The sequence below is a fragment of the Colossoma macropomum genome, unplaced genomic scaffold (assembly GCF_904425465.1).
Source record: "Colossoma macropomum unplaced genomic scaffold, Colossoma_macropomum, whole genome shotgun sequence".
NCBI lineage: Eukaryota > Metazoa > Chordata > Actinopteri > Characiformes > Serrasalmidae > Colossoma > Colossoma macropomum.
The window spans coordinates 587,501-610,255 of record NW_023494790.1 but is presented as its reverse complement, the minus strand read 5'-3'; the positions used below and the strand labels follow the sequence as shown (position 1 = coordinate 610,255).

General features: G+C 38.7%; 1 protein-coding gene across 1 annotated transcript in view; it reads right to left on the bottom strand.

The window, feature by feature from the left end:
• The window catches only part of si:zfos-911d5.4, a 53,554-nt gene that overhangs the window by 25,573 nt on the left and 5,226 nt on the right, over positions 1-22,755 (bottom strand). The window contains exons 3-6 of the mRNA XM_036571858.1: positions 21,525-21,625; positions 20,826-20,977; positions 15,717-15,945; positions 14,548-14,768 (exon numbers count right to left, since the gene is read on the bottom strand). Of these exons, the coding sequence (XP_036427751.1) occupies positions 14,548-14,768; positions 15,717-15,945; positions 20,826-20,977; positions 21,525-21,625 (703 nt within the window). The remainder of the gene's footprint in view (positions 1-14,547; positions 14,769-15,716; positions 15,946-20,825; positions 20,978-21,524; positions 21,626-22,755) is intronic.

The window sequence follows — 22,755 nt, the reverse complement described above, 5'->3', positions numbered from 1 at the left end:
TGCAAAGCTGTTGCTGGATGTTAGTTTGATTTTTCATTAAACAGAATGAAAGAAAGTCTAATCTTATTTAAAACCTACAGCAGATGAACATCATCAACCGGTCATTACATCACAACAGAGCAGATTTACTAAAAGAGGCACTGATTCCTGATGGTCTACAGACAGTTTGGGGTCAGCCCAAATGAACACAGGCACAACTCAGTAATTAAGATATAACAAGCGTAATACAAAAGCCTATTTTGCTCATGTTCTTTTTGTATGAACCTCCATTTTTATCAGAGAAAATAAACATTTGTGATTGTTTTTTTCCCCCCAACTTTCTGTTTCTGGTAGCAGTATGTCCATATTTGGACTTTTCATCTTAAAACAATGACTTGTTTTCTCGATATTTCAACTTAGTAAGACTAAATAACGACTTATTTTGCCAAAATAATGATAACACTTTCTTTTACAGTCCCTTAAGTTGTGAGATATAAACTCCAACATACTAGGTAATTAGTTGGAATCACATAATGGCAAGTTTAAGGCAGTTTAACTGAATTACACTAAAATGCCCAACAGGTACTATAGATTAACTGAGTAAGTAAGAAGTACAAACCACACAGTACAGTGTAGGTATTATGGGTTAGACTGTATATGAATAAAGCACAGAGTCTTAGTTAGCGTGTACCTGTGTGTTACCTACACATGTAGCTGAATCTGAGATGTAAAAGAACATAACGACTCTCATTTCAGCTTCACTGGGTTCTTATTATCATCATTTTACGCCACATAACTTAAGTGATACTTTGAGGTGTTTCTGATTTACTTTCCTGCTTAAACATAATTTTTTACGTTAGTATTTACCACCGTTACTCCAAATATTTCTGAGATATTTTACTATATTTTTCATCAGACTGTCTTGGTACTTATCACCATTTTATTTAAAATAATCACACAGCACTACGGAGTTCATACCTCACACTTAACTGGCTAATATCTAGAACTGAGGGCGCTGTAAAAGAAAGTGTTACCAAAATAATGACAGTGACTTATTATGTCGAAATAAAGAATACATATAATTATTTAGGGATAATAAATAATTATTTCAACATAGTACATCAAACCTCTGGCTTAACATTCAAAAAATATATAATAATAAGAGGATAAACATGAGCCAAATTTCGTCATAGTGCTGCCAGAAATGGGGAAAAGTCTCTTTTTTCCCACCTTGTATAAACGAGATACCATGTTGTTGGACCGGTGTCTCTACGCAAAAACAACAGCAGCCATGTTAGTACAACCATCACAGTCCGTATTTATCAGTCTCAGCTGTTCAAAATAGGTGGTTTGATAAAAAAATCTTCTCCCAGGATTTTGAAAGAAACCCCTACAAATGGACACACAATGAGGCGAAAGCACAAAAGAGAAGCAACGGCCCTTTGATCTTATTACAGTCCACTTATATAGTCTATGTAATAAATCACAAGTCACTAATTATCACCAAAATATGGTTTGCAATGGTGCAAAATGTTATTAAATCTGTTTCTAAGTGCTCAGTCAAAAGAAATCATCACCTGTGTCAATATCAGAAGTCTGTGAGCATCGGCTGTTAATGCTAACTCTCTCTCACATGATGCTTTATGGCCTGTATGTTTATAGAGGCTGAGTCAAAGCAGGTCCAGTGCTCAGTAATCGAGTCTCTATCCTGCGCTCCGACCTCCCCGAGCAGCTGCTTCGTACAGCATTAAGACCCAGACTGAAACCACAAACACTCTGCATAATTAAGTAGCATTAAAAAGCATGAGGTGAATAAAAGGACCCTTCTTTTGGTTTAAAGCGCTTTAAAACACAACTTTGATTCAAAGGCCCAGTAAGAGCTAAAAGTAAATCTGATTGGCTGAGCCGCGTTCAAAGCCAATGTAAAATCCGTGACATACCACATCTATGACGCCTCACAGTGACTGAACTCTGTATCACTGCGCCGCGGCACGAAAAACCCTTCTGCTGTTAATGGAATAATCTTTGACTCTAACGCTGATCGAACGGAGCACCGAGTATACTGAAGAAGTAAGAACCTGTTTTTAGTTTAAACTGAAGGGGCTGATGACTTATGTTCTTATCTAGAACTGGGCTGGTCAGCTAGCCAACAGGCTAAAAGAACCAACAGCCTAAACAGCTTCATCATTAATATCACAGGCTTGAATTAAAGTACTTACGATATGATTCACTGAAAAACGGCAGAATAAAAGTCTAAAAATGTCACCTGAATAGATCACACACTTCAAATGTCCCCGTTTCAGAATAGTCTATTATAAATAAATCTACAGTGCATAAGTTATTATTGTACATAAAATTACAGAAAATGTTTATGTGTGTATATATATATATACACACACACACACACACAAACATATGTATATATTGCTGTTGTTGGAAGAAAACCTTGTATCTCCATTCAGTTTTTGTCATAATTTGAAAATACCTGTTGTTCTTTACATTGTCTATAAAGTTCATGATTAATGGACGAAAAGAAATGACCCAAACGACTTGTAAACACATCTGGTTATATATGTGTGAGCCATGATATCCTGCAAGAAATAAAAATGAAAGGAAATCCAGACACACCTAATGCAACTGAGCATTCATATACAGCTTTTCACCCAGAGGAACCGCTGTTCCTGTTCTCCTGTGTCTGTGGAACATTAAACCTAAACTGTGCGGTAAACCATTTGCTTTGAAAGACATTAGAGGAACACAGATACGCTGCGTCTCTTTGATGGCGGTGTGGAGCTCATCGTTTCCATCTTTGCTGCCGTCGCTCAAGTGCTTAATGCATTATGGGCCGTCTCTCATGTGCGGCACAGCAAAGCTTAATCGATATTCCACGGTGTTTAGTTTCTCGTAGTGTATCCTTTTCCCTTCAGAGCTCAGACATTAAAAGCATCCACTAATAAAACCATCAATTTATTACCGCCACAGTCCGACCCACACAGATTTATTTACACATAAGCGCATAAGCACAGGAGCCGCGAGCTCAATTAGCATAAAAATACCTGCCACTCTGACAAGCCTCATAAATTTCCTACTCTGTCACAGAACAGCAGCTTTTTCTGCTCAAGCTGGAACATTTCTGCCTGTGGGTTCCGGCAAACAGAACCAGAATTAGAATAAGTCATTAGCCAAGAACGTTTTCACAAACAGGTCATTTCCTCAAACAAAGACAAAAAGCTGTTTATATATATATATATAAATACAGCATGATTAAAGGGTTCTTTGCATCATGAAAGGGTTCTTCAGACTGATGGAGAATGTGCTGTAGACGGTTTGGGTGCTATATAGAACCCTTTCAAAAAGGTTCTATATAGAATCATCTACAGCACATTCATGCACAATTTCCATCAATCTGAACCTTTTCATGGTGCAAAGAACCATTTAACCATACAAAGGGTTCTTTGAGGGTTCTTTGAGTTTTCTTTACTAAGGAATCCTTAAAGGACTTAAAGGGTTCTTTGCATCAGGAAAGGGTTCTTCAGACTGATGGAGAATGTGCTGTAGATGGTTCTATGTAGAACCTTTTTGAAAACTATATATATGGGTCTATATAGCACCCGAAAAAGTTCTTGTATTGTTATGGTGTCACGCTTATAACAACAGAAGAACCCTTTTGAGTGCTATATAGAACCCTTTTCAAAAAGGTTCTATACTGAACCATCTACAGCACATTTGTGCACAATTTCTATCAATCCAAGAAACCCTATCATGACTCAAAGAACCATTTAATCATGCAAAGGGTTCTTTGGGTGTTCATGGCTCTATATAAACTATTTTTTTTACTAAGGAACCCTTAAAGAACTTTTTTAGGGAACAGGAAAATGCATTAACGATGTTTTAAAAATAGTAATTTACTGCATTAACTTTGACACTATTTAAGCTCCTGTGACCAAAAATGAGTCATATCCATCATTTCTTCTCTAAAACTTGGTTCCGCATCCTTTCGTCTTAATGACAGCACCAATCGGGTAAGGATTACATGGGTTTCTTAAGAGGGTTCCTGTCCATTTTAGCCCACTTAGTCCACTCGCTGTGCTTTCTGTCCAAGCAGAACACTACACTGACACTCCCACCTTCCAGGAGGAGAACTGTAGGGTGTCTATATACGACTGGTTCAACAGACCTGATGGGACAGTTTGACTGACCAGCAAAATCTATTAACAGCATAAAAATCTGAATGAAAGTAGCATCTGAGAGTTTTTTACGTGAATTTCAGAAGTTCTTAGTATTTGACATTTTGTCCTTTAGCTTTAATAACAGTGTGCAGTCGGGCTGGAATGGACTCCACATGTTTGTGAGCAGATCAAATCCCTGAGAGTCTGAATATGAGCTTTAATGGTGTGTGTGTGTGTGTGTGTGTGAGTGTGTGTGTGTGTGTGTGTGTGTGTGAGTGGTGGTTTAAGTAGCAGCTCTACCAATTTTTAAATATGTGGATAATAAACAGGATGTATGTGTGCAGGTTGTTTTTAGTTAGTAAACAGCTACAGAGAAAAGCAACACTCCACTATGGACGGTTCCACTGCACAGATCTGGAACACACTAAAGCCATCAAACAGGCTTCATGTTTCTGTAGTGAAACATTGCCGCTGTTGTTATTTGCGGTATGTAACCCTGATCCACACTGTGGCCTCAATTTACAAATATTTCTTTGAAAATAACATATCATATTTTAACACAGCAGGTCCCCCTGGACCGGGGAGAGGGCTCATGGGAAAGTGAATGATGGAGGCAGTGAATGATGAGCAGATGGGTGGCTGTCAGCCTGAAGGGGGTTTCCTGATGTAGTCCAAATAGGAGTCACAGCACAGCAGAAATGGGCCTCGCGTCAATAAAACCGGCATCCTAGCCATTCTGACCGCTCAATGGAGGAGTATTTTATAGTGGACTCTTAACTTAAAGAGACAATATCCTATTTTTCTTATATTATAGCCACTTGCATGAACCAATAACAATCATGATTAATATTTACATGACATTTGAATTACATGCATTACATGATTTTCCAACCTCTCTAGAACAGACCACACTAGAATTAAACAGACTGTGTACCTTGTGTTTAAGGCTAAATACGTAAATGACTTTGATGAGTGTTCAAAAAGCAACCTGTACCGAAACACTCCTTGTAACTTCAGCGTGAATGGGCGGGGCTTAACCACCATTGGCTGAAAAGGCAAACAAATGTAAATGGGTCATTCTACAGAAACGTCCACTATTCTGTCTCTCCATAGGAGTCACTGGTGTTACTGATCCTCATTGGTGTTCCACATAATAAAGGAACACCAGAGACATTTTAATGAACAATGCATTTTACAGAATAACTGCTACAGAGCATCAAACCACATGTTGTCAATCATGGAATATCCACTAAAATATGGAATTTAATCCATTTGTATTCTGTTTTTTCAGTTACCTCAGAATAAAGTCGGTCACACCAGTGACTTCAGCTAAAAGCTTCATATGAAATCATGAGCTAAATGAGAAAATCTCTGATAACTGAAAGACACAGTGGACTCACCATGAGCTTTTCTTCATAGATCCTCAGAAAACAGGTAAAAGGAAGTCGAGTGATGTCATCAGTGTGACTTTTATTTCAAACGAAGAGATTTTTTGTTAAGCAGTAACACCAGTGACACGACTCCTGGGGACAACTTTCATTACATTATTTTGTAATATCTATTTGCCATTTGTTTTCTTTATGTCATTTAAATCATATATTCCACAGTCATGTATAGATTATTGTAGTTAAAATGGTAGAAAAACATGTTTTTTACTAAATATGGCCTCAGCCTTCACACACGACTGTGAGGACGAGCTCTTCTGTGGTGTTTGGAATTCTATATAATTGATTTAAAAACCAATATTGCTGACCAATAAGGCTCAAGAAGGTGGAATTGTTAAAATAAATTGTTTTATTTTAAAATATAAATAAATTGTAACCCAAACATGTTTTTCAAGTGTGATATATCTGTAAATGTTAGGAACACAAAAATGGACGTTTCTGTAGAATGACCCAGATGTAAAATTCATGACATTACAAAAACGTTTGCTGTTTAGTTTCCATATATGGACTGGATATGGAGTGGAGAGTGAACAGTGTTTTCCATGATATGGGCCCTTTAAAAAGGTATGGCAGGTTTTGTCTGTGAAGCTTTTTAGCCACCCAGATCATTAATAAGTAATCTGGACTCAACAGTTTAATCCAAGGGCGTAGAAGTGAGTCTGACATGGGGCACCATTTAGGGTGGAGCAGCTATTTGAACAAGAAGCTGGCGATTAGGTAGCTGACTTCAGCCTTGTTGCTCTCTGTGACTAAAATCAAGCCGATATGTAACATTACTGTCCTGTCTCATGTTTAGCACATGTAAAAATCACAGAAAAAAAGTTCGATTTAATGCAGTGAAGTTGAGTGTTTGCTGTGAGTTCCCGAGCTAATGGTGAGGCTAATGCACTGCATTCACTTAAAAAAGAAAGGTGATGGTCAGGGTAAACAAAATAACGGCTACATAAAATGTTTTAAACATTACAGCTGTCCTGAGGTAAACTGGCCTACCTAACCTTGAAAAACGAATCCCGTCCGAATACGGCTGAAGGCTTAAAGCTAACTTTACCTAGTTTACACTGAAATGAGATGACACAGTTTGTGTGAAGGTTAACACTGAGAAAGTTCTAGCATTACAAGATTAAGACAAGACTAACGTTAACGTTAGAGAGTCAGGCTGCGTCCTAAACAACACACTCGACCACATACTTCACTACCGAAAGCACTTTTAAGGGTAGTGTACTATTTTTTACATACTACTTAGTGGGTCAGTATGCAGTTTGAGACATTGATATATTCTCCAGTTTGAGAAACCAGATCACCAAAACCTTTGTTTCACGACTGCAAGCATAAAACACCAATGTTAAAAGAACAGTTAGCCAAAACAAACGTATACAATATCTCCCTTATTCCGAATAGGGAAGCACGACTGGAATCGGCTCCAGTTTACTCCAGACATGTGATCGACAATCAGCCAACTTATTCTTTTTTACAGGTTGATAAGGTAAATAAGGTGAGGAGGGAGGAGCACTTATACTTACACTGTACCTGAAAGCTGCTGCTACACCTGATCCAAAATGTTGAAGCATAATTGTACATGAATTTAAATTACCTTAAATTTGCTCATTAAAAAGCAGATCATGTTTATATTGTTACTTATTGCGACTAACAGAAATGAGCTGGTGTGTGTTGTGTTCATTAAGCTCACACAGCTTTGGGTTAATTAAGGCCAATTTCGCTGTAAAGAAATCCGAACTGGAATCAGCCATAAAAATCCATGATCCGTGGGCCCCTAATCCCAAATGTCGTCGATTAAATTCAACAAAATATGTAATCTATAAAAAAGGGTGCTCACACTTTTTCATATGACTGTACATGTTTGCAAATGTAAAATGAACAGGACACAAATGGCACCTCAATCGTGGAATCACCCATAATTACCCTGATAGGTGGTTATTCTGTACTCAGCTTTCTGCTTTAAGATGGAAGCTTCAGTTAAGCCTTGGTTGGGTCTGAAAGCTCCACGCTGCCGTGGAAGGCTCTACAGATTGGGCTGTAAGGCGAGAATCTCCAGAGACTCGGTCACCTCTGACCTCGGCCAGTCTTTAGCCTTGACTTCACTCCATCAACATGGCACTAAGTATTGTTCTGTTTGACAGGGACAAAATTAAACACCACCCAAAGCTCTGCCACATCACCTCTCAGCGCCCATTCATTATTCTCCTCTGTTTCCATTATTTACAGGGAAAATATTGTTTTCACAAAAAGGAAAAAAAAAAACTCTCTAATATCATCTCTCTTATCCTGCATCTTCCACAGACTCGATTCTGATTTATTTATTTGTTTTCCTCATCGTTTCCTCTGCGCTGCAATCGGTTCCCGATTATCTCCACTTTGCATGCGCAGTGCGCATCTACACTATTTACTTCATTAGCCAAATCAATTAATTGCCGTTCCCGTTAAGCAAACTACCCAGAAACCCCCGGAGCACCCACCCATTCAGGCAGCGAGGAGGCTCGAAAGGCTGCTTTTAGGCCCAGCATTTACATGCAATTATCTTCTTATACAATTAACTGGATTGGGCTAATGAGCATCTTGCAGGCAGGCGGCGTATTGGGCCCTGAATGGCAGAGCTGAGTGAGTAATTGGTGGTTGGCATGTCGACGTTAATGGGAGTGATCTGAAAAAAAATTGTCCAGAGAAGACGGCAGAGACGAGAGGCACTTAGACGAGAGGAAGAAACAAATACTCAATAGTCAACGACACAGAACCGCCCAGCAGGCTCGCTTAACCTTAAAGGGGAATTTCACCATTTTTTCCAAATCTCTGCATAATTAAATGGTTAAGATGTAAACAGAGCGGTTTGGTGTGAAACGCTCAGTTTTAGAGAAACTTACAGAGTCAGAATTGTTCACAGTGGTGGTGATAGGAACCAGACGTCCACCTCTAAAAGCTCCCTCACAGAAAGTTCCTACATGAAATGGTTATGAATTCACTGCCTGATGACTGAGACACTGTTTTATGATAGTTTTGAGATATGTTTTTGGCCTAAAACACATTTTTTGAAATCCAGGTACATGCAGGGTGTTTTAGGCAAATTATTCCCCACTAATTTACCATCATCAGCATCACATATAAAAACATCAAACCACTCTGAATGACACTGTTTACATCTCAACCACTGAATTATGAAGCAATTTAAAAAAATCCCCTTTAAAATCTGGCTGTGTTGTGTTGTGATATCATCAGAAACATGAAAAAGTGAGAAAATATTTCCCATCAAGAATATACATAGAATAAAAAAAGAGCTGTAATAACTATAATAACCAGAAATGTGAACCAAACAGAGCCAAACATTCTTGGCTAACTTAAAAAAGAGATAATGAAAAAAAATATAACTGAAAACAAATATACGGAAAAATTAATTTCTGCCCAATGTGAATGTGATGTAAAGCACTAATAAAATTTTTTTTTACTCAAACAAGCAAATGAATGGAAATGTGTGAAATACTGCAGAAATAAACCTCAAATCTCCAAAAACAACCTTTTTTCAACGATATTTTCGACCATTTCTGTTGGTCATTCGTCATAATATTTTAACACAATGTAAAAGGTAGTGCATTAAACATTAAGTCCTTCTTTATTGGGCCTGACTGTGTGTGTTGCTTTGGGTAACGAAGACCCTGTCATGCTGTCTCAGGACCAGCCCACCTGACCTAAATTTTAACCTCTTAACAAAAACTCTGATTGAAAACGTGACAGTAAAACATGGGAGCTCATCCAATTTGCAGCATCATTTAAGACAAAATCACCTAAACCTCCTCGCCAAGGTAATGTCTTATGCAAAACAGCCAAGTCAAATTAAATGGTTTTGTTGATTTTCTAGGTAAAAATAAGTGAACACATCCTCACACATACAGAGAAAACACTTCAATATGGCATGAAAATTTTAGCGCACATTTTCTATTTATTAGCCAAGTTTAACAGTTTAATGGAAAAAAATACAACATAAACATAAAATGTGCCATAACTTTTGCACATTTTGTGTTTTATCTATTTTTACCATGTTAAATTCAGTAAACAAACAGTAACTGTGCATTAAATTGTGCAGAAGTGTGTCTCTGTGAGGATGTGCGTAAATATGTTTACTTAGAAAATCAACAAAAGCACCCAAACTTTCGCACATTTTGTTCCATTTTTGCAGTTTCCAAGTTATTTTATATTGATATGAATAAACAATATCAGCTGATTTTATTCCAACACGTCTTTGGTTTCTTTAGTAATTTTGTATTGTATGTACTCAATATTTAGCGTTTACATTCACTGCCAGCATCATGCCTGATGGCCATTCTGCCAGCGCGCTCTGCAGTGTTCTAGAGCTGCGTTCTCCTCCTGATCCAGGTTCTAACACCTGACCAATCAAAGACTCCAGCTTTTAAGAGCTGACCAGGTTCCTTTAATCACATCCCGCCCCACTAACACTGGAACTCAGTACGTCTGTGCTTTGTCCTTAACTCCGTTAGGCCGCCTGAACACTCGCTAACTGTCCAACATTTCCAACTGTGGCTTTGCCTAAAACGTCTCTTACACACCGGACTAGTTCCACTCAGTAACACGGCTGGACCTTCACTTCTCTGAGTATTTCCTGATGATAACACTTTCACTTCTACTCAGATAGAATAGTGTGGAAAGGAACCTACTTTTACTCAGCTCCATTATAGTCATTAACGTCTGGCATTAATTCCATTAATGTAACATTAATTACACTCAGTTGTGTTGGTTCAGCTCCTGTACTGCTTTACTGCTGCTCACACCTCTCACTTATTTAGTCCAATCGTGAACCTTAAATAAGTTTCTCCAGGTGAAAAGTTCGTATTTGTACCTTTTCATAACCGAATGTTTTAAACAGAACAGTAAAATAAAAGCCTGGAGACGAGACGGGGTGTGTGGAGTCAGTACAGCTTAGAACATATCATTTCAGTGGATTATGGTTCAGTTATGTTCCCTGACTGAAGGTACTGAGATGGAGCCTTGAGGGTTCCACCCCAGTGACAAGAGGGGAACTGACCCAGTGACAGTCTAGTACCTTTATTTCTGAGAGTGTTTATGCTGATAGATGCTGGATGGACTAGGAGGTTCTGCAGCAGTTCTACAGGGAACTCAGTACGTGAGTAGCTCTCACACTTGAGCCATTAATCAAAATAAAATACTTCTTCAGAAAGTTATTACTGGTTTGATACAGCTGTACTGATTTGTTACAAACTGCACTTCAATCAGCAAATTGAAACGGCTACCAGAGACTGGAGGAAATGTAAAAAATTAGCCTGGAAAGCTACACAGGAGTAAAAGACAGTGCAGCTCTATGAACAGACAGAGCTCAGCCTGACTTACTGTACATAATTTGGCTGCAGTGCCATCTACTGGTAATGGAGATTGTGACCACGGAATCAGACTCACTATAGTGGCCGAGTTCACCTGCATGTATGAAAATTTGTAAGTACACAAGAACTTTTCTTCTGTAAGTGGAGCAAATCTGCTTGCAGTGTGGCAGAATTTTCATCTAATTTAATATAATCTGTTCAAAAACTATGGTGATATAATAGATTCAGGCAGAGCATCACTCAAATTTGCACATGCATCAACTTTTTCAGACAGTGACCTTTAACAGCCTCCACTCTGAACCTGTACAGTACAGTTCTACCATTAAATCATCAGCAACAACACATTTATCCAGTGTTGATTCTTTACTGCGATATATTCCTCTGGTAAACTTACTGATTACATCACACAGAATCAGCAGGGGATTCACGAAGGTTTTCTTAAGAAAAACCTGCGAAGGTTCTTAAGACAAACACTGAGAGGTTCGTAAGAATGTTCTTAATTGCAATTCTTAAAAACTTCAGAATTTCTCAAACATCCTCTGAAGATAATCGGTTCCTTAAAATGTTCTTAAGAAAACTTCATTGTTTTCTTATGTACTCCATGCTGCATTTCACAGCAGCGAGATACGTTTTTAATTCATATTAACTGTTATTTCCATTATTAAATCCACTCAGAGGAGCAAAATGGAAGAAATACATCAAATCAAGGGTTTAAAAAATTTAGAAAACATGAACTAGAGGTGATGGAGGAGGAAACAGCAGAATTTTGAAAAATATTTTAAAAAATTTCAAATTTATGTGGCTAAATAGAGACTTTTTATTACTTTCATTTGTCTTATTAAACCTTCTTGGTCACAAAGGACTGGTGATTTATAAAAAACCAACAGCAGATCCAAATTTCAAAAAGTATGAATTACGATGTCAAGCCTGTAGCAACAGAAGAACCTTTTTTGGTTCTATATAGAACCATATAAAACGCATTCTCCATCAATATAAAGAACGCTTTCATGATGCAAAGAACCCTTTAATCATTCAAAGGGTTCTTTAAGTGCTCATGGTTCTATATAGAGCTATTTTCTTACTACAGAACCCTTGAAGAACCATCTTTTATAAGCGTGTACTAAATTTAGTTGTTGGATACTGAGGTTTTTCGATAATGAGACCAAACAATGATCTGATTATTACAGCACAGCACTTTAAGCTCTGCTGAGTGGTGCTCTGATGTTTTGGCTCGTCTCAGAATATCTGCTCATATCCAACACCCGAGGTCTGGTCAGATTACTGTTGAGGTTAATAAGTCTAAAAACCAAAAACAGAAAGCGAAACAATCTGAGTGCAGCAGAATTATTGTCCAGAGTTTATGAGGAACCTGTATTACAATCGATTTCCTGAATCGCAGCCTTAAACGTCTGCAAACCTCCAGAACTGCAACAAACCTGTATGTCAGACAGGTCAACTGAAGGGGTTACAGGGTGGCACAAATCTGCTTTTTTGGCTAAAGGTTGCACAAATGTGATCTTGTTTCAGAGCTGTGTGAACAAAAAAATCTAATCTGATTTGGGTCACTTACAGATCCACATCTAATGCAAGCTCATGTGACCATAAGACTGGTCAGATCAGAATTCAAGTTCTCTGGAGTGAAGATTTTACCAGCAGTGGCTCTGACCGATGATAAAATGTGTCGTTGCTGTTTTAGCCAAAAAATCTAAATTGAGTAATTGGGCTTGTAATGTACTCGTAGGTCTCCAGGCCGGATATGAGCACAGGCGCAACACGAAAGGGCCTTGGTGTGAATGCAACATCACTAACAGTGTGACTGAATCAAAACAAAAACCAGCTCAGCAAACTAAAAACAGCTAGTTTGGATTGAATTTGGACAACAACAGAAACCAAAACGATCAAACTGAACAACGTTTACAGAAAATACAGCAAAATGATGATGAATTTATGAAGCTAACGTTGCCTTTTTATTCTCCAGCTTCTTATTTGAAATTTCTGTTCTACCTTAAATGGTGCAGCAGTTACGTTCCAGCGCCTCACTGCTGCACCATTTAAGGTGGAACGGGAAATTCCAATATGAAGCTGCTGATTATTATAAGTCAAATTCAGCCTCATGGTGAATGTTAGGCTTGTTTTACCAGCAGAAGCTGTTAAAGTGAGTCAGACAGAGAGCTGTGCTTCTTTAGTTTTACTACCGTGAGGAAAATAGTCCGTTTGCATTGTTAAGTTTCTCCAGTAAGAGTAACTTCTAACAAGATTCTAGCACTTCACTTCCGAAATGAAGAACAGAGCATAAGCACAGTGGCAGACATTCGACAAGCGACTGTGTGGAGTCCCGTCTGCAGACAGTCGTCTCTCCATGTTTCTTCCACTTTGGGTCTCGAGTCTTTCCCAGTCATGAGGCTCAAGTCCAAGTCAAAGTCTAAGTCACTGGTGTTCAAGTCAAAGTCAAGTCACAAGTCTTTCTCTATTTTGCCAAGTCAAGTCTTAAGTCGAGAGTCAAGACTCGAGTCAGACATGAGTCATAATACTCTAGCACACTTTGCGTTTTTACCATGTTCACCACCCATGAACTACACAGGCTCCTGCGTCTGATTTGTGCCTGAAACTGGCAGGACATCAGACCCTCTCTCTCCCTCTCTCTCTCCCCAGCTTACTGTCAGTATCTCTCTCTCTCGCTCTTTTCCCCTCCCCAGCAGGGGGAGCTACAGTGGAGCTCATTTGCACTCTATAATGTTCTCTGTCGGATGGCCCATTTTTCAGCACCCAGCCGTGTGCAGCGTTATTATTGATTTCTTGTAAACAGGACTGTAATGAATGGCCTCTCTGTTGTTATTGCTGTAGAGGAGCTGTGTGTCATTTATAAGGACAAGTACACAGCGAATGTGTGTGTGTGTGTGTGTGTGTGTGTGTGTGTGTGTGTGGGTCTCCTGTATGTGTGTGAGACTACAAATTCGCTTTGTGGGAGCAAATGAATCCAGAAAGATCCACAATATGTATGTATGCATGTGTGCTTGGTGTGAAACTTGTGTGAAACTGCACAATTACAGAAACATGTACTTGTTATTGACTTCAATTTAGCCTGTCCCCTGGTAACTATTTATATATATGTGTGTGTGTGCATATTATATTATATATATATATATATATATATATATATATATATATATATATATATATATATATATATATATATATAAATAAATAATGTAAATGGTCTGTAGTGGCTGTAGGGGGTGGCTGCCTCAGGGAGGCAGGTTAGCACTCTCTCTTTTATTTCCTTTTGTTTGTGTGTAGAGTTTGTCCTGCTAGTGTGGGTTTGTATGCTGTTTTGGCTGAGGTCACTCCTGAAGTCCGTTGCTGGTGTGAGAACCAACTATTTCTATTCATATATCATTTATAAATAATACAGTCTTTAAACTTCATCGTTACGACTGGTGTTTCATTCTCCAACCACTTCATGGTTACAAACCACTCATATTGTTACGGCCTGACCTAGAAGTTATTTTCACTTAGAAAATCAAAAAGCGTAGTTTGTCCAGGGGAGTGTGCATGTTTTTCTGTTTGCCCATGTTGATGTGTGTGAGCTCTAACCTGCGGTGTGTGTCCCAGCAAAGCCCACAGTGTGTCCGAGGAGAGAGTTCTGCCCCTGCTGAACTCCACCACGTCCGTGTCCTGTCTGTTGAGGGCGAGGTGTTGGCAGCCCTGATAATCTCCCTTCAGCTCGGCGCCACTACTCAGCTGAACCAGGTCCCATGTCCCCATCTGCCCCAACACGGCCCGCACTGCCCCCAACTGCCTGAATGACAGGTGACCTGCACGGTCAACATCACACTACAGTCAGAAAGACACCCAAAAAGAAAGGTAACTGGATATAAATGCAATATACCAGGTGTGTCAAACTGGGTTCCTTGCAGGCCACAGCTCTGCAGAGATCAGTGTTTTCCCTCTTTTAAAGTCCTACTTGTACAGGATTCAATTCACACCGGGCGCTGGGGTAATTTCCTTTCTTACCGGTGCTCCTATGTGATTTTATTGAATTTGGTGCATGTTGCATGTAAAACATGACAGTGTTTTTCTCCCTCCTCCCCTGAGAAAATTACAGACTGAATTACCTGCTGTGTTTCACTGAACTCTGAATCTCTGTGTTTATACAGGCCGATGTTGTCTCGAAATTGGAAAACAGATATCTGACTGCTGCTACTTGCTGTGTTTGGTCTCACAGCACATATCAGAGACCATCCCCCAGAAATTAAACACTTTTAGAACTGCAAAACGAAAAATCGAAGCTTTTAAAGAACCACTCAATCACTTATTTGGGTCATTCTCCATTTGGGGTGGGAATTCAGGTGGATTCATTTTTAAAATTCATTGTTAAAATGTTTCTTTTATCCCAAAACTCAATAATATTAATATGTCCACTAACATCACCTATTATTCTATATACAAAAAGGAGCTTAATTCCAAACACATTTTACAGTCACGGGTGTTGTATGAATATGGTGTAACACCAGTGACGGTGACTCCAGTGACTTTCTGGTTAAAACTGAGGATTTTGTAAATTGGCTGACTCGTTGGCTGATCAGGTGATCAGGCAACTATTTAAAATTAGTAATAAAAATGATATTTTGGCATTATTTAAACAAAATTCTATTTACCCAGCCAGTAAAGCTCATAACACCAGTGACACACAGAAGTTATGTGCTGCTCTAAATGAGCAATTTATAGGTCATGTCCATGGAAAACGTGTGTGCTCTTCTCACCTGAGATCCATGACGGCGTCAGAGCGTCTGTGATCCAGGCAATGTATCCCTCCCTGAGTGAGCACAGGAACGTCTCCAGATCACCAGAGGAGACCAACTCCTTCCTTTTCCTTAGCTCATCATCAAGATTACAGTGAGGAGAGAGGAAGAGGACTCTGGGTAAGAAGAGAGGCTGCCTGACGTTCACTCCACACTGCTTCATATGGTTGTAGAGGTCACTGGCCTTCCTCTGAGAAAACACACATTTTTCACACTTTACTCCAAAGCATTCAAATCAAAACAGTCCTTACCTTCATTATTGTCCACAAAACACCATAATCGCCAGCTTTTCACGTGCCGACTAATAAATCTGAATGACTCATATGTGCATCCTATGTTTAAATACAGGATACAACAAAACCGACACCTCTTTTCAATTTACTAAAATGTCAATTGACTCAAAAACAGAATTTTGTTAAATGACTACATAGATTTTCATTTGAAAAACAGGATCCCTGCGGTTATTTCCAATTAAAAATGATCAGGTTAGTCTATATTAAAATTACAGACTTCACTGTAAAAGTCAGTGAACTAAAGAACAGCTCACCTGTGATACAATTTTCAATTGAGGTCACTTATTTAAGCCCTGTTACCCCTTTCTACAAAAGAGTCATGGCCGTTTGGCTGTTTCATTGCTTGATAGTCAAAATCAGCTCTTAACACTAGAATTTTGGTCACTTATTGGCTGTGCATGATCCACACAGCAATGAACTGTCAAAAGAAAAAGAAAAAAAAAAAACGAGAATCCTTCACAATAATGGAAAAGTGAACAAGGACATAAGCTTCCAGCTTTGTGAGAGATTTATCTTCAGAAATTGGCCCCAGACGGTGCACCAGATATTGCATGCAGTCAACCTCCAGGGATGGCGTCCAAGAACGAAATCATTACTAACAAACTGGCACAAAACTGCAAGACTAAGATCTGCAAAGAACATAGAAAGAAGCCTGATTTTCTAGTCTGATAAAACTCTGAGATTAACTTGTTTGGATTTGATAGGGTTCAGCATGTTTGGCACAGTCCCAGCTTAAACCATCACTGTGACTGCATACTGTTAACTGTGAAACATGGTGGTGGTAGTGTGTGTGATGAGGTTGGTCAGCAGGTGTAGGAGAGGTGACTTTTATAGAGTCAGCAAAATACTGAACAGATGATCCTCACTCTCAACATGCTCAACAGGAAATGAATGTTCCAACATAACAACGATCCTAAACATACCATGCTATTCAGACAAGAGTTTTCAAAGAAGAAGGAAGTGAAATCAATTACCTGGTCAAGTATTTCACCTGACCTGAACAGCACTGGGACACTTAAAGCAGAAGGTAGAGGAGCACAACCCCTCCAGCAAAGAGGAGCTAAAAAAGAACATCTCTCCACAGATTTGTGCTACATTTCTATCATCATTGCCAAGGAGGCTTAAACAAGAAAGGAGGACATACAAATACATAAATACGAGAACAACAAATGATGATCCCAATAACGAAAGGTGCACTGACAGTTCCTCTTAATGTAAAAATCCTTCAGAACAGTTTAACCAGTCAAACATGTCTTTTTTTATTAATTTGTTTTAATCTTTTGTCCTTTAAATAAATGATAAATAAAATATAAAAAATAAAAGTTTAATTAACTGAAATAATCTGCAATTTACCAAACATTTTGGTGATAATGGACAGTGTTGTACAACTTAATTATCTAAAATTAGATATTATTGCAGGCTAAAATCATAATAGTGTGCAACACATCATCGTTGGAAACTTTATAAATTCCTCTGTTAAAGGTTATTCTCTGGGTCATGGACCAGATCAAATAATTCCACCACACCTGCAGCAATTAAAAAAATCTAATTCAGGCTGCTAATATTGTTTTTAGCTACAGGACATACTTTAGTCCATGTTTATAGGTAACAGTGAGTCATACAGTGTCAGAAACCACATAATCAAGACTTATTAGAGACACTGAACAGATCAACATGGTTTTCATGCATAGTAAAGGGCTTCGCGTTGTGACCAAGAACACCCCTTACTTGTGGTAAATTCGCATGGCCTTATTGCTTTTCTAAAACAGCGACAACATATGATGAAATGCAAACATTTTCAATAAATGATTTAAGTTATAATTAGAACCACAGTAAACAATTCCTTCCACCAAGAAACGTAGCTCAGCTAGAGTTCACTATTACTGCTGACAGAAGACAAGAACCTTCACTCACTCATCACTGTATACTGTAGACATTTCAGGAACTTTTGTGTCATATAATAATGAAAATATCATAATACAGTAGTGCTTAATGCACAAACCTTCACCTTGTAAGTAGCTTTTGCTCACCAAATTACCATTGCAATGATCAGGCTAATTTCTGCTAGTGTCTCAATGCGATTTCCTAGGTTGTGTTAGCTTTATGCTAATGGTGCCACACACTACTTGAGGCAGATTTAACCAAAAACACAGCATTTGGAGGATTTTTTATTTTGTAGTTTTTGTAGTAATGACAGACAGTCATTCAGTTAAACTACTGACTACTGAAAAAACTAAATACTTCAATTCAAAGCATAACAATGAATGTTAACAGAGCGGTTTAGCCTGTTAGCTATCTTTCAGCATGTTTAGCTTGCTATCTTTCACCTAGTCGTTTAGAAAATAAGTTGTCACTCTGCAGTTTAAATAAATAATTTGTTGTACATTCAATGATTCATGTCAGCAGCATGAAAGTCCATCCTTCGGGAGACAAAACACATGGTTTTTGCACACTTCACACGTTAAAATGTGTTCACACACATTAGCACACTTTTCTGTAAGTGCATTTACAGCACAGTGATGACTTTGGATTATAGGAATTATCACATTTTGAAAAAGTATGATTACCACTGGGTTTCATACCAGAGAGTATAATCATTAAAACCAGCGTTCGTCTCTTTCCTGCACTGTGAAAGCAAAACAACTGCGCCACAGCTGTCATAGACCCAAAGGAGTTATGACTCACTCCAAGTATGCAAATGAGACGTTCAAGTGAACAAAACACGGCTCCACGACCAAAATAAACGCCACTGGCATTTAAGAAAATGACCTGACCTTCCGACCGGCGTTACAGCAGGCAGTCAAACCATAAACAAGACCTCCTCTGACCTCGGCAGGCTAATACCAGGAGAGCACGCTGGAGCGTTTGTGGAAAACCCTCATCATCTTCACCATCATCATCGTCATCATCATCATCATCTCAACCTCTGTACAAGCACAATGTGTTTCTAAGTGGACTGGCACTCTTTCAAATACAGTTCAGTGACCCCTGTTTGATTTTGCTTTTTTCCCCTCTTACCTTTTTACCATAATTGTTGCAATCTAAATGGAGAGCCCACCATCTATAGGCTTGTCCCCTCTTAGTGGACATTATTTAATTCAGTTTCAACATGCAGTAGCTGGATAGTGCTGCTTCATAAAGCGTGTGCTATTTACTCCGCCAGCCTGCCGGCCTGAGCGCCCGTTACATATATAGGGTAGTGCAGAGAGGAAAATGGGTGGTTATGATCAGCCAAGACAAACGTGCAAACAAGATTCAGGCTTTGGCTGAATTTTTCAGCTGTGAGATGTACTTTTTTCTGTGTTTATAGGTAACAGTACACCATACAGAGTCAGAGTCATATGAGCAGGTCTATTTGAAATTTTGGGGAATTTCACCAAGTTTTCAAAATTAAATGGTTCTCCTTTACAGAAAGTTATTACATGAAATGATTATAAACATGTTGCCTGATGGCCTAAAATGTTTTTTTTTCCAAATACATTTATGGTGGAGAGGTATACGCAAGATGTTGTAAGGCAAAATAATCCGCCCCCCAAAAAAATAAATAAATAAAAAAATAAAAAATAAAAATATATACACAGACGTTGGGACGCTGTGAAAAATGTAAATGTAAATAAAAACAAAATATAATAAAACAAAGAAAACAAATCAAATGTTGAAACTGAGAAATTTTATTGTTTTCTGAAAAATATTTGCCCATTTTGAACTTGACGTGCACATCTGTGAAGGCGCTATTAATGCTGAACGATATATACATGTTTTAGCAACATATGCTGCCATCCAGACGACGTCTTTTTCAGGGAAGGTCTTGATTATTTCAGCAAGATGATGTCAAACCACATTCTGCATGTATTACAACAGCATTGCTCTGTATTAAAAGTGTCCAGGTGCTAAACTGACCTGCCAGCAGTCCAGACCTGTCACCACTGATAACATTTGGCGCATTATGAAATGAAAAATGCGACAAATGAGCCCCTGAACTGATGAGCAGCTGAAATCCTGTATCAAACAAGAACAGGGAAACATTTCACTTTCTAAACTACAGCAGAGTCTCCTCAGTTCCCAAACACTTACAGAGTGTTGTTAGAGAAGAGGTGATGAAACACAGTGGCAAACATTTTTTAGACTTCTTTGGAACATGTTGTTGACATCAAATTCAAAATGGGCAAATATTTTTCAAAAAACAATAAAATTTCTCAGTTTCAACATTTGATGTGTTTGATGTGTTGAAGTATTTTCCTTTAAAAATATGGTTCACATGATTTCCACATCATTGCATTCTACTTTTATTTACATTCAGCACAGCGTCCCAACTTTTTTGGAAATGGGGTTGTATATATACACACACTTAGAAGACGTGTAGGTTCACTGGTGGTTTTGATAGTAAATAAAATGTCTATATTTGTGTTGTAGTCATGGCGACCCCTGGTTCCTATCACCACCACTGTAAAGACATCTGAGTCTCTACAATCAGCCATTTCACACCAAACCACTCTGAATGATTTTGTGTACATATCAACACTTATTATGCAGAAATAAAAAAGCAGAATTCTCCTTTAACTACTCAGCAGAGTTTGAGGCAATCGTCTGATGATTTAGCTATGCAGTTCGATGCTAACTTGTGGGCTATAAGCTTCCAGTAAAGATGAGCTACATTAGCCTTGTAGCTCCAGTGCAAACCTAAGGAAGCAAACACGTCTTGGCTGATCGATCACAATCAGAGTAAACTGTGTAAATTAGATTTTTCACTGAACTATCCCTTTATGTAAAGTCTCACCATAATGGCCTGCAGGGGGTCAGGGACCTGCTGGATGGACGTGTTGGTGAAGTTTGGCTCCTCCTCTTTCATCTGGAGGTGCCAGGTGTTCGGTCCCTGAGCGGACACAACACCTGTCCATGGCTTCACGTCAATACAGTACACTGCAGAACCTGCACACAGGGGAGCGTAAAGATTTGCAAAAGAGGATCTTTAAGAGCTGCTCATTTGATACACACTGCATGTACAAAAGTATACAGAAACTTCGAATGAATGAATTCAGCTACTTTAAAGGGCCCATACCCCACTTTTTTCTGCATCTTATTTTTTCATTATGTTTTTCGGTAATGCCCATCCGGACTGCGTGTAATGCAGCCCGTTACTTAAAATGGGGTTGACACCCCAGAGTCACATACAGACACCCCACAGTCATCATCCTGGAATGTGGGAATGTCAACATTGTGTTCTGCTTGGACATGAAGCACACAGTTAATGAAGAGTGGGCTAAAATGGACAGAACCTAAAAAGAGGTGTGATCCTTACTTGACAGAACTGGTTCTGGATAAGAGGGACGCTTAATCAAGGATTAGAGACGAAGAGGCATGTGGCTCCTCTTTGTACAGAAAGCTTGTAACAATGTGAAACACCATTAAATCAGGGTGTGTTTTTACCAGGTTACAGCAGCACCTGAAAGGGTGTATCACCTATGCTGTGTTGTACCTGTGACGATGACGAGGTTGATCTCCTCTCTTCCTGTCTGAAACTGGTTAGGTACACGCAGGTTACAGAACACGTCCTCCTTCTTCAGCCCACTGACCCTCCTGAGGAAATGTTTATTAGTTAATGAGACTCCGAGCTGAATGAGCTGTGATGACTTTGAATCATGATAATCCTGAACTGCAGCACATCAATCAACCATAACCCATATGACATCACAAGATTACTGGATTATGAGATGTAGATAGATAAACTGATAGATTCATAGATAGATAGATAGATTCCCCAAATAGAGACAGAAAGACAGATAGATAGAAATAGAGACAGACAGAAATAGAGAAAGATACAGACGAACAGATAGACAGAAATGGAAATAGAGACAAACAGACAGACAGACAGACAGACAGATAGATAAATAGATAGATAGATAGAGATGGAAATACAGACAGACAGATGGACAGTTAGATAGAGACCAAAACAGAGACAGACAGACAGACAGACAGACAGACAGACAGGCAGGCAGATAGACAGAAATAGAGACAGAAATAGAGACAGACAGACAGATGGACGGATAGATAGATAGATAGATAGATAGATAGATAGATAGATAGATAGATAGACAGACAGATAAATAGACAGACAGATGGACAGACAGACAGACAGACAGACAAATAGATAGATAGACAGACAGACAGATAAATAGACAGACAGATGGACAGACAGATAGATAGATAGATAAATAGATAGATAGATAGATAGATAGATAGATAGATAGATAGATAGACACACAGATGGACAGATAGACAGACAGACAGATAGATAGATAGATAGATAGATAGATAGACAGACAGACAGATAGATAGATAGAGATGGAAATACAGACAGACAGACAGGCAGGCAGATAGACAGAAATAGAGAAAGAAATAGAGACAGACAGACAGATGGATGGACAGACAGATAGATAGATAGATAAATAGATAGATAGATAGACACACAGATGGACAGATAGACAGACAGATAGATAGATAGATAGATAGATAGATAGATAGATAGATAGATAGATAGATAGACACAGATAGACAGACAGACAGATAGACAGACAGATAGATAGGCAGATAGACACAGATAGACAGACAGACAGATAGATAGATAGATAGATAGATAGATAGACAGACAGACAGACAGACAGATAAACAGACAGACAGATGGACAGACAGACAGACAGATAGATAGA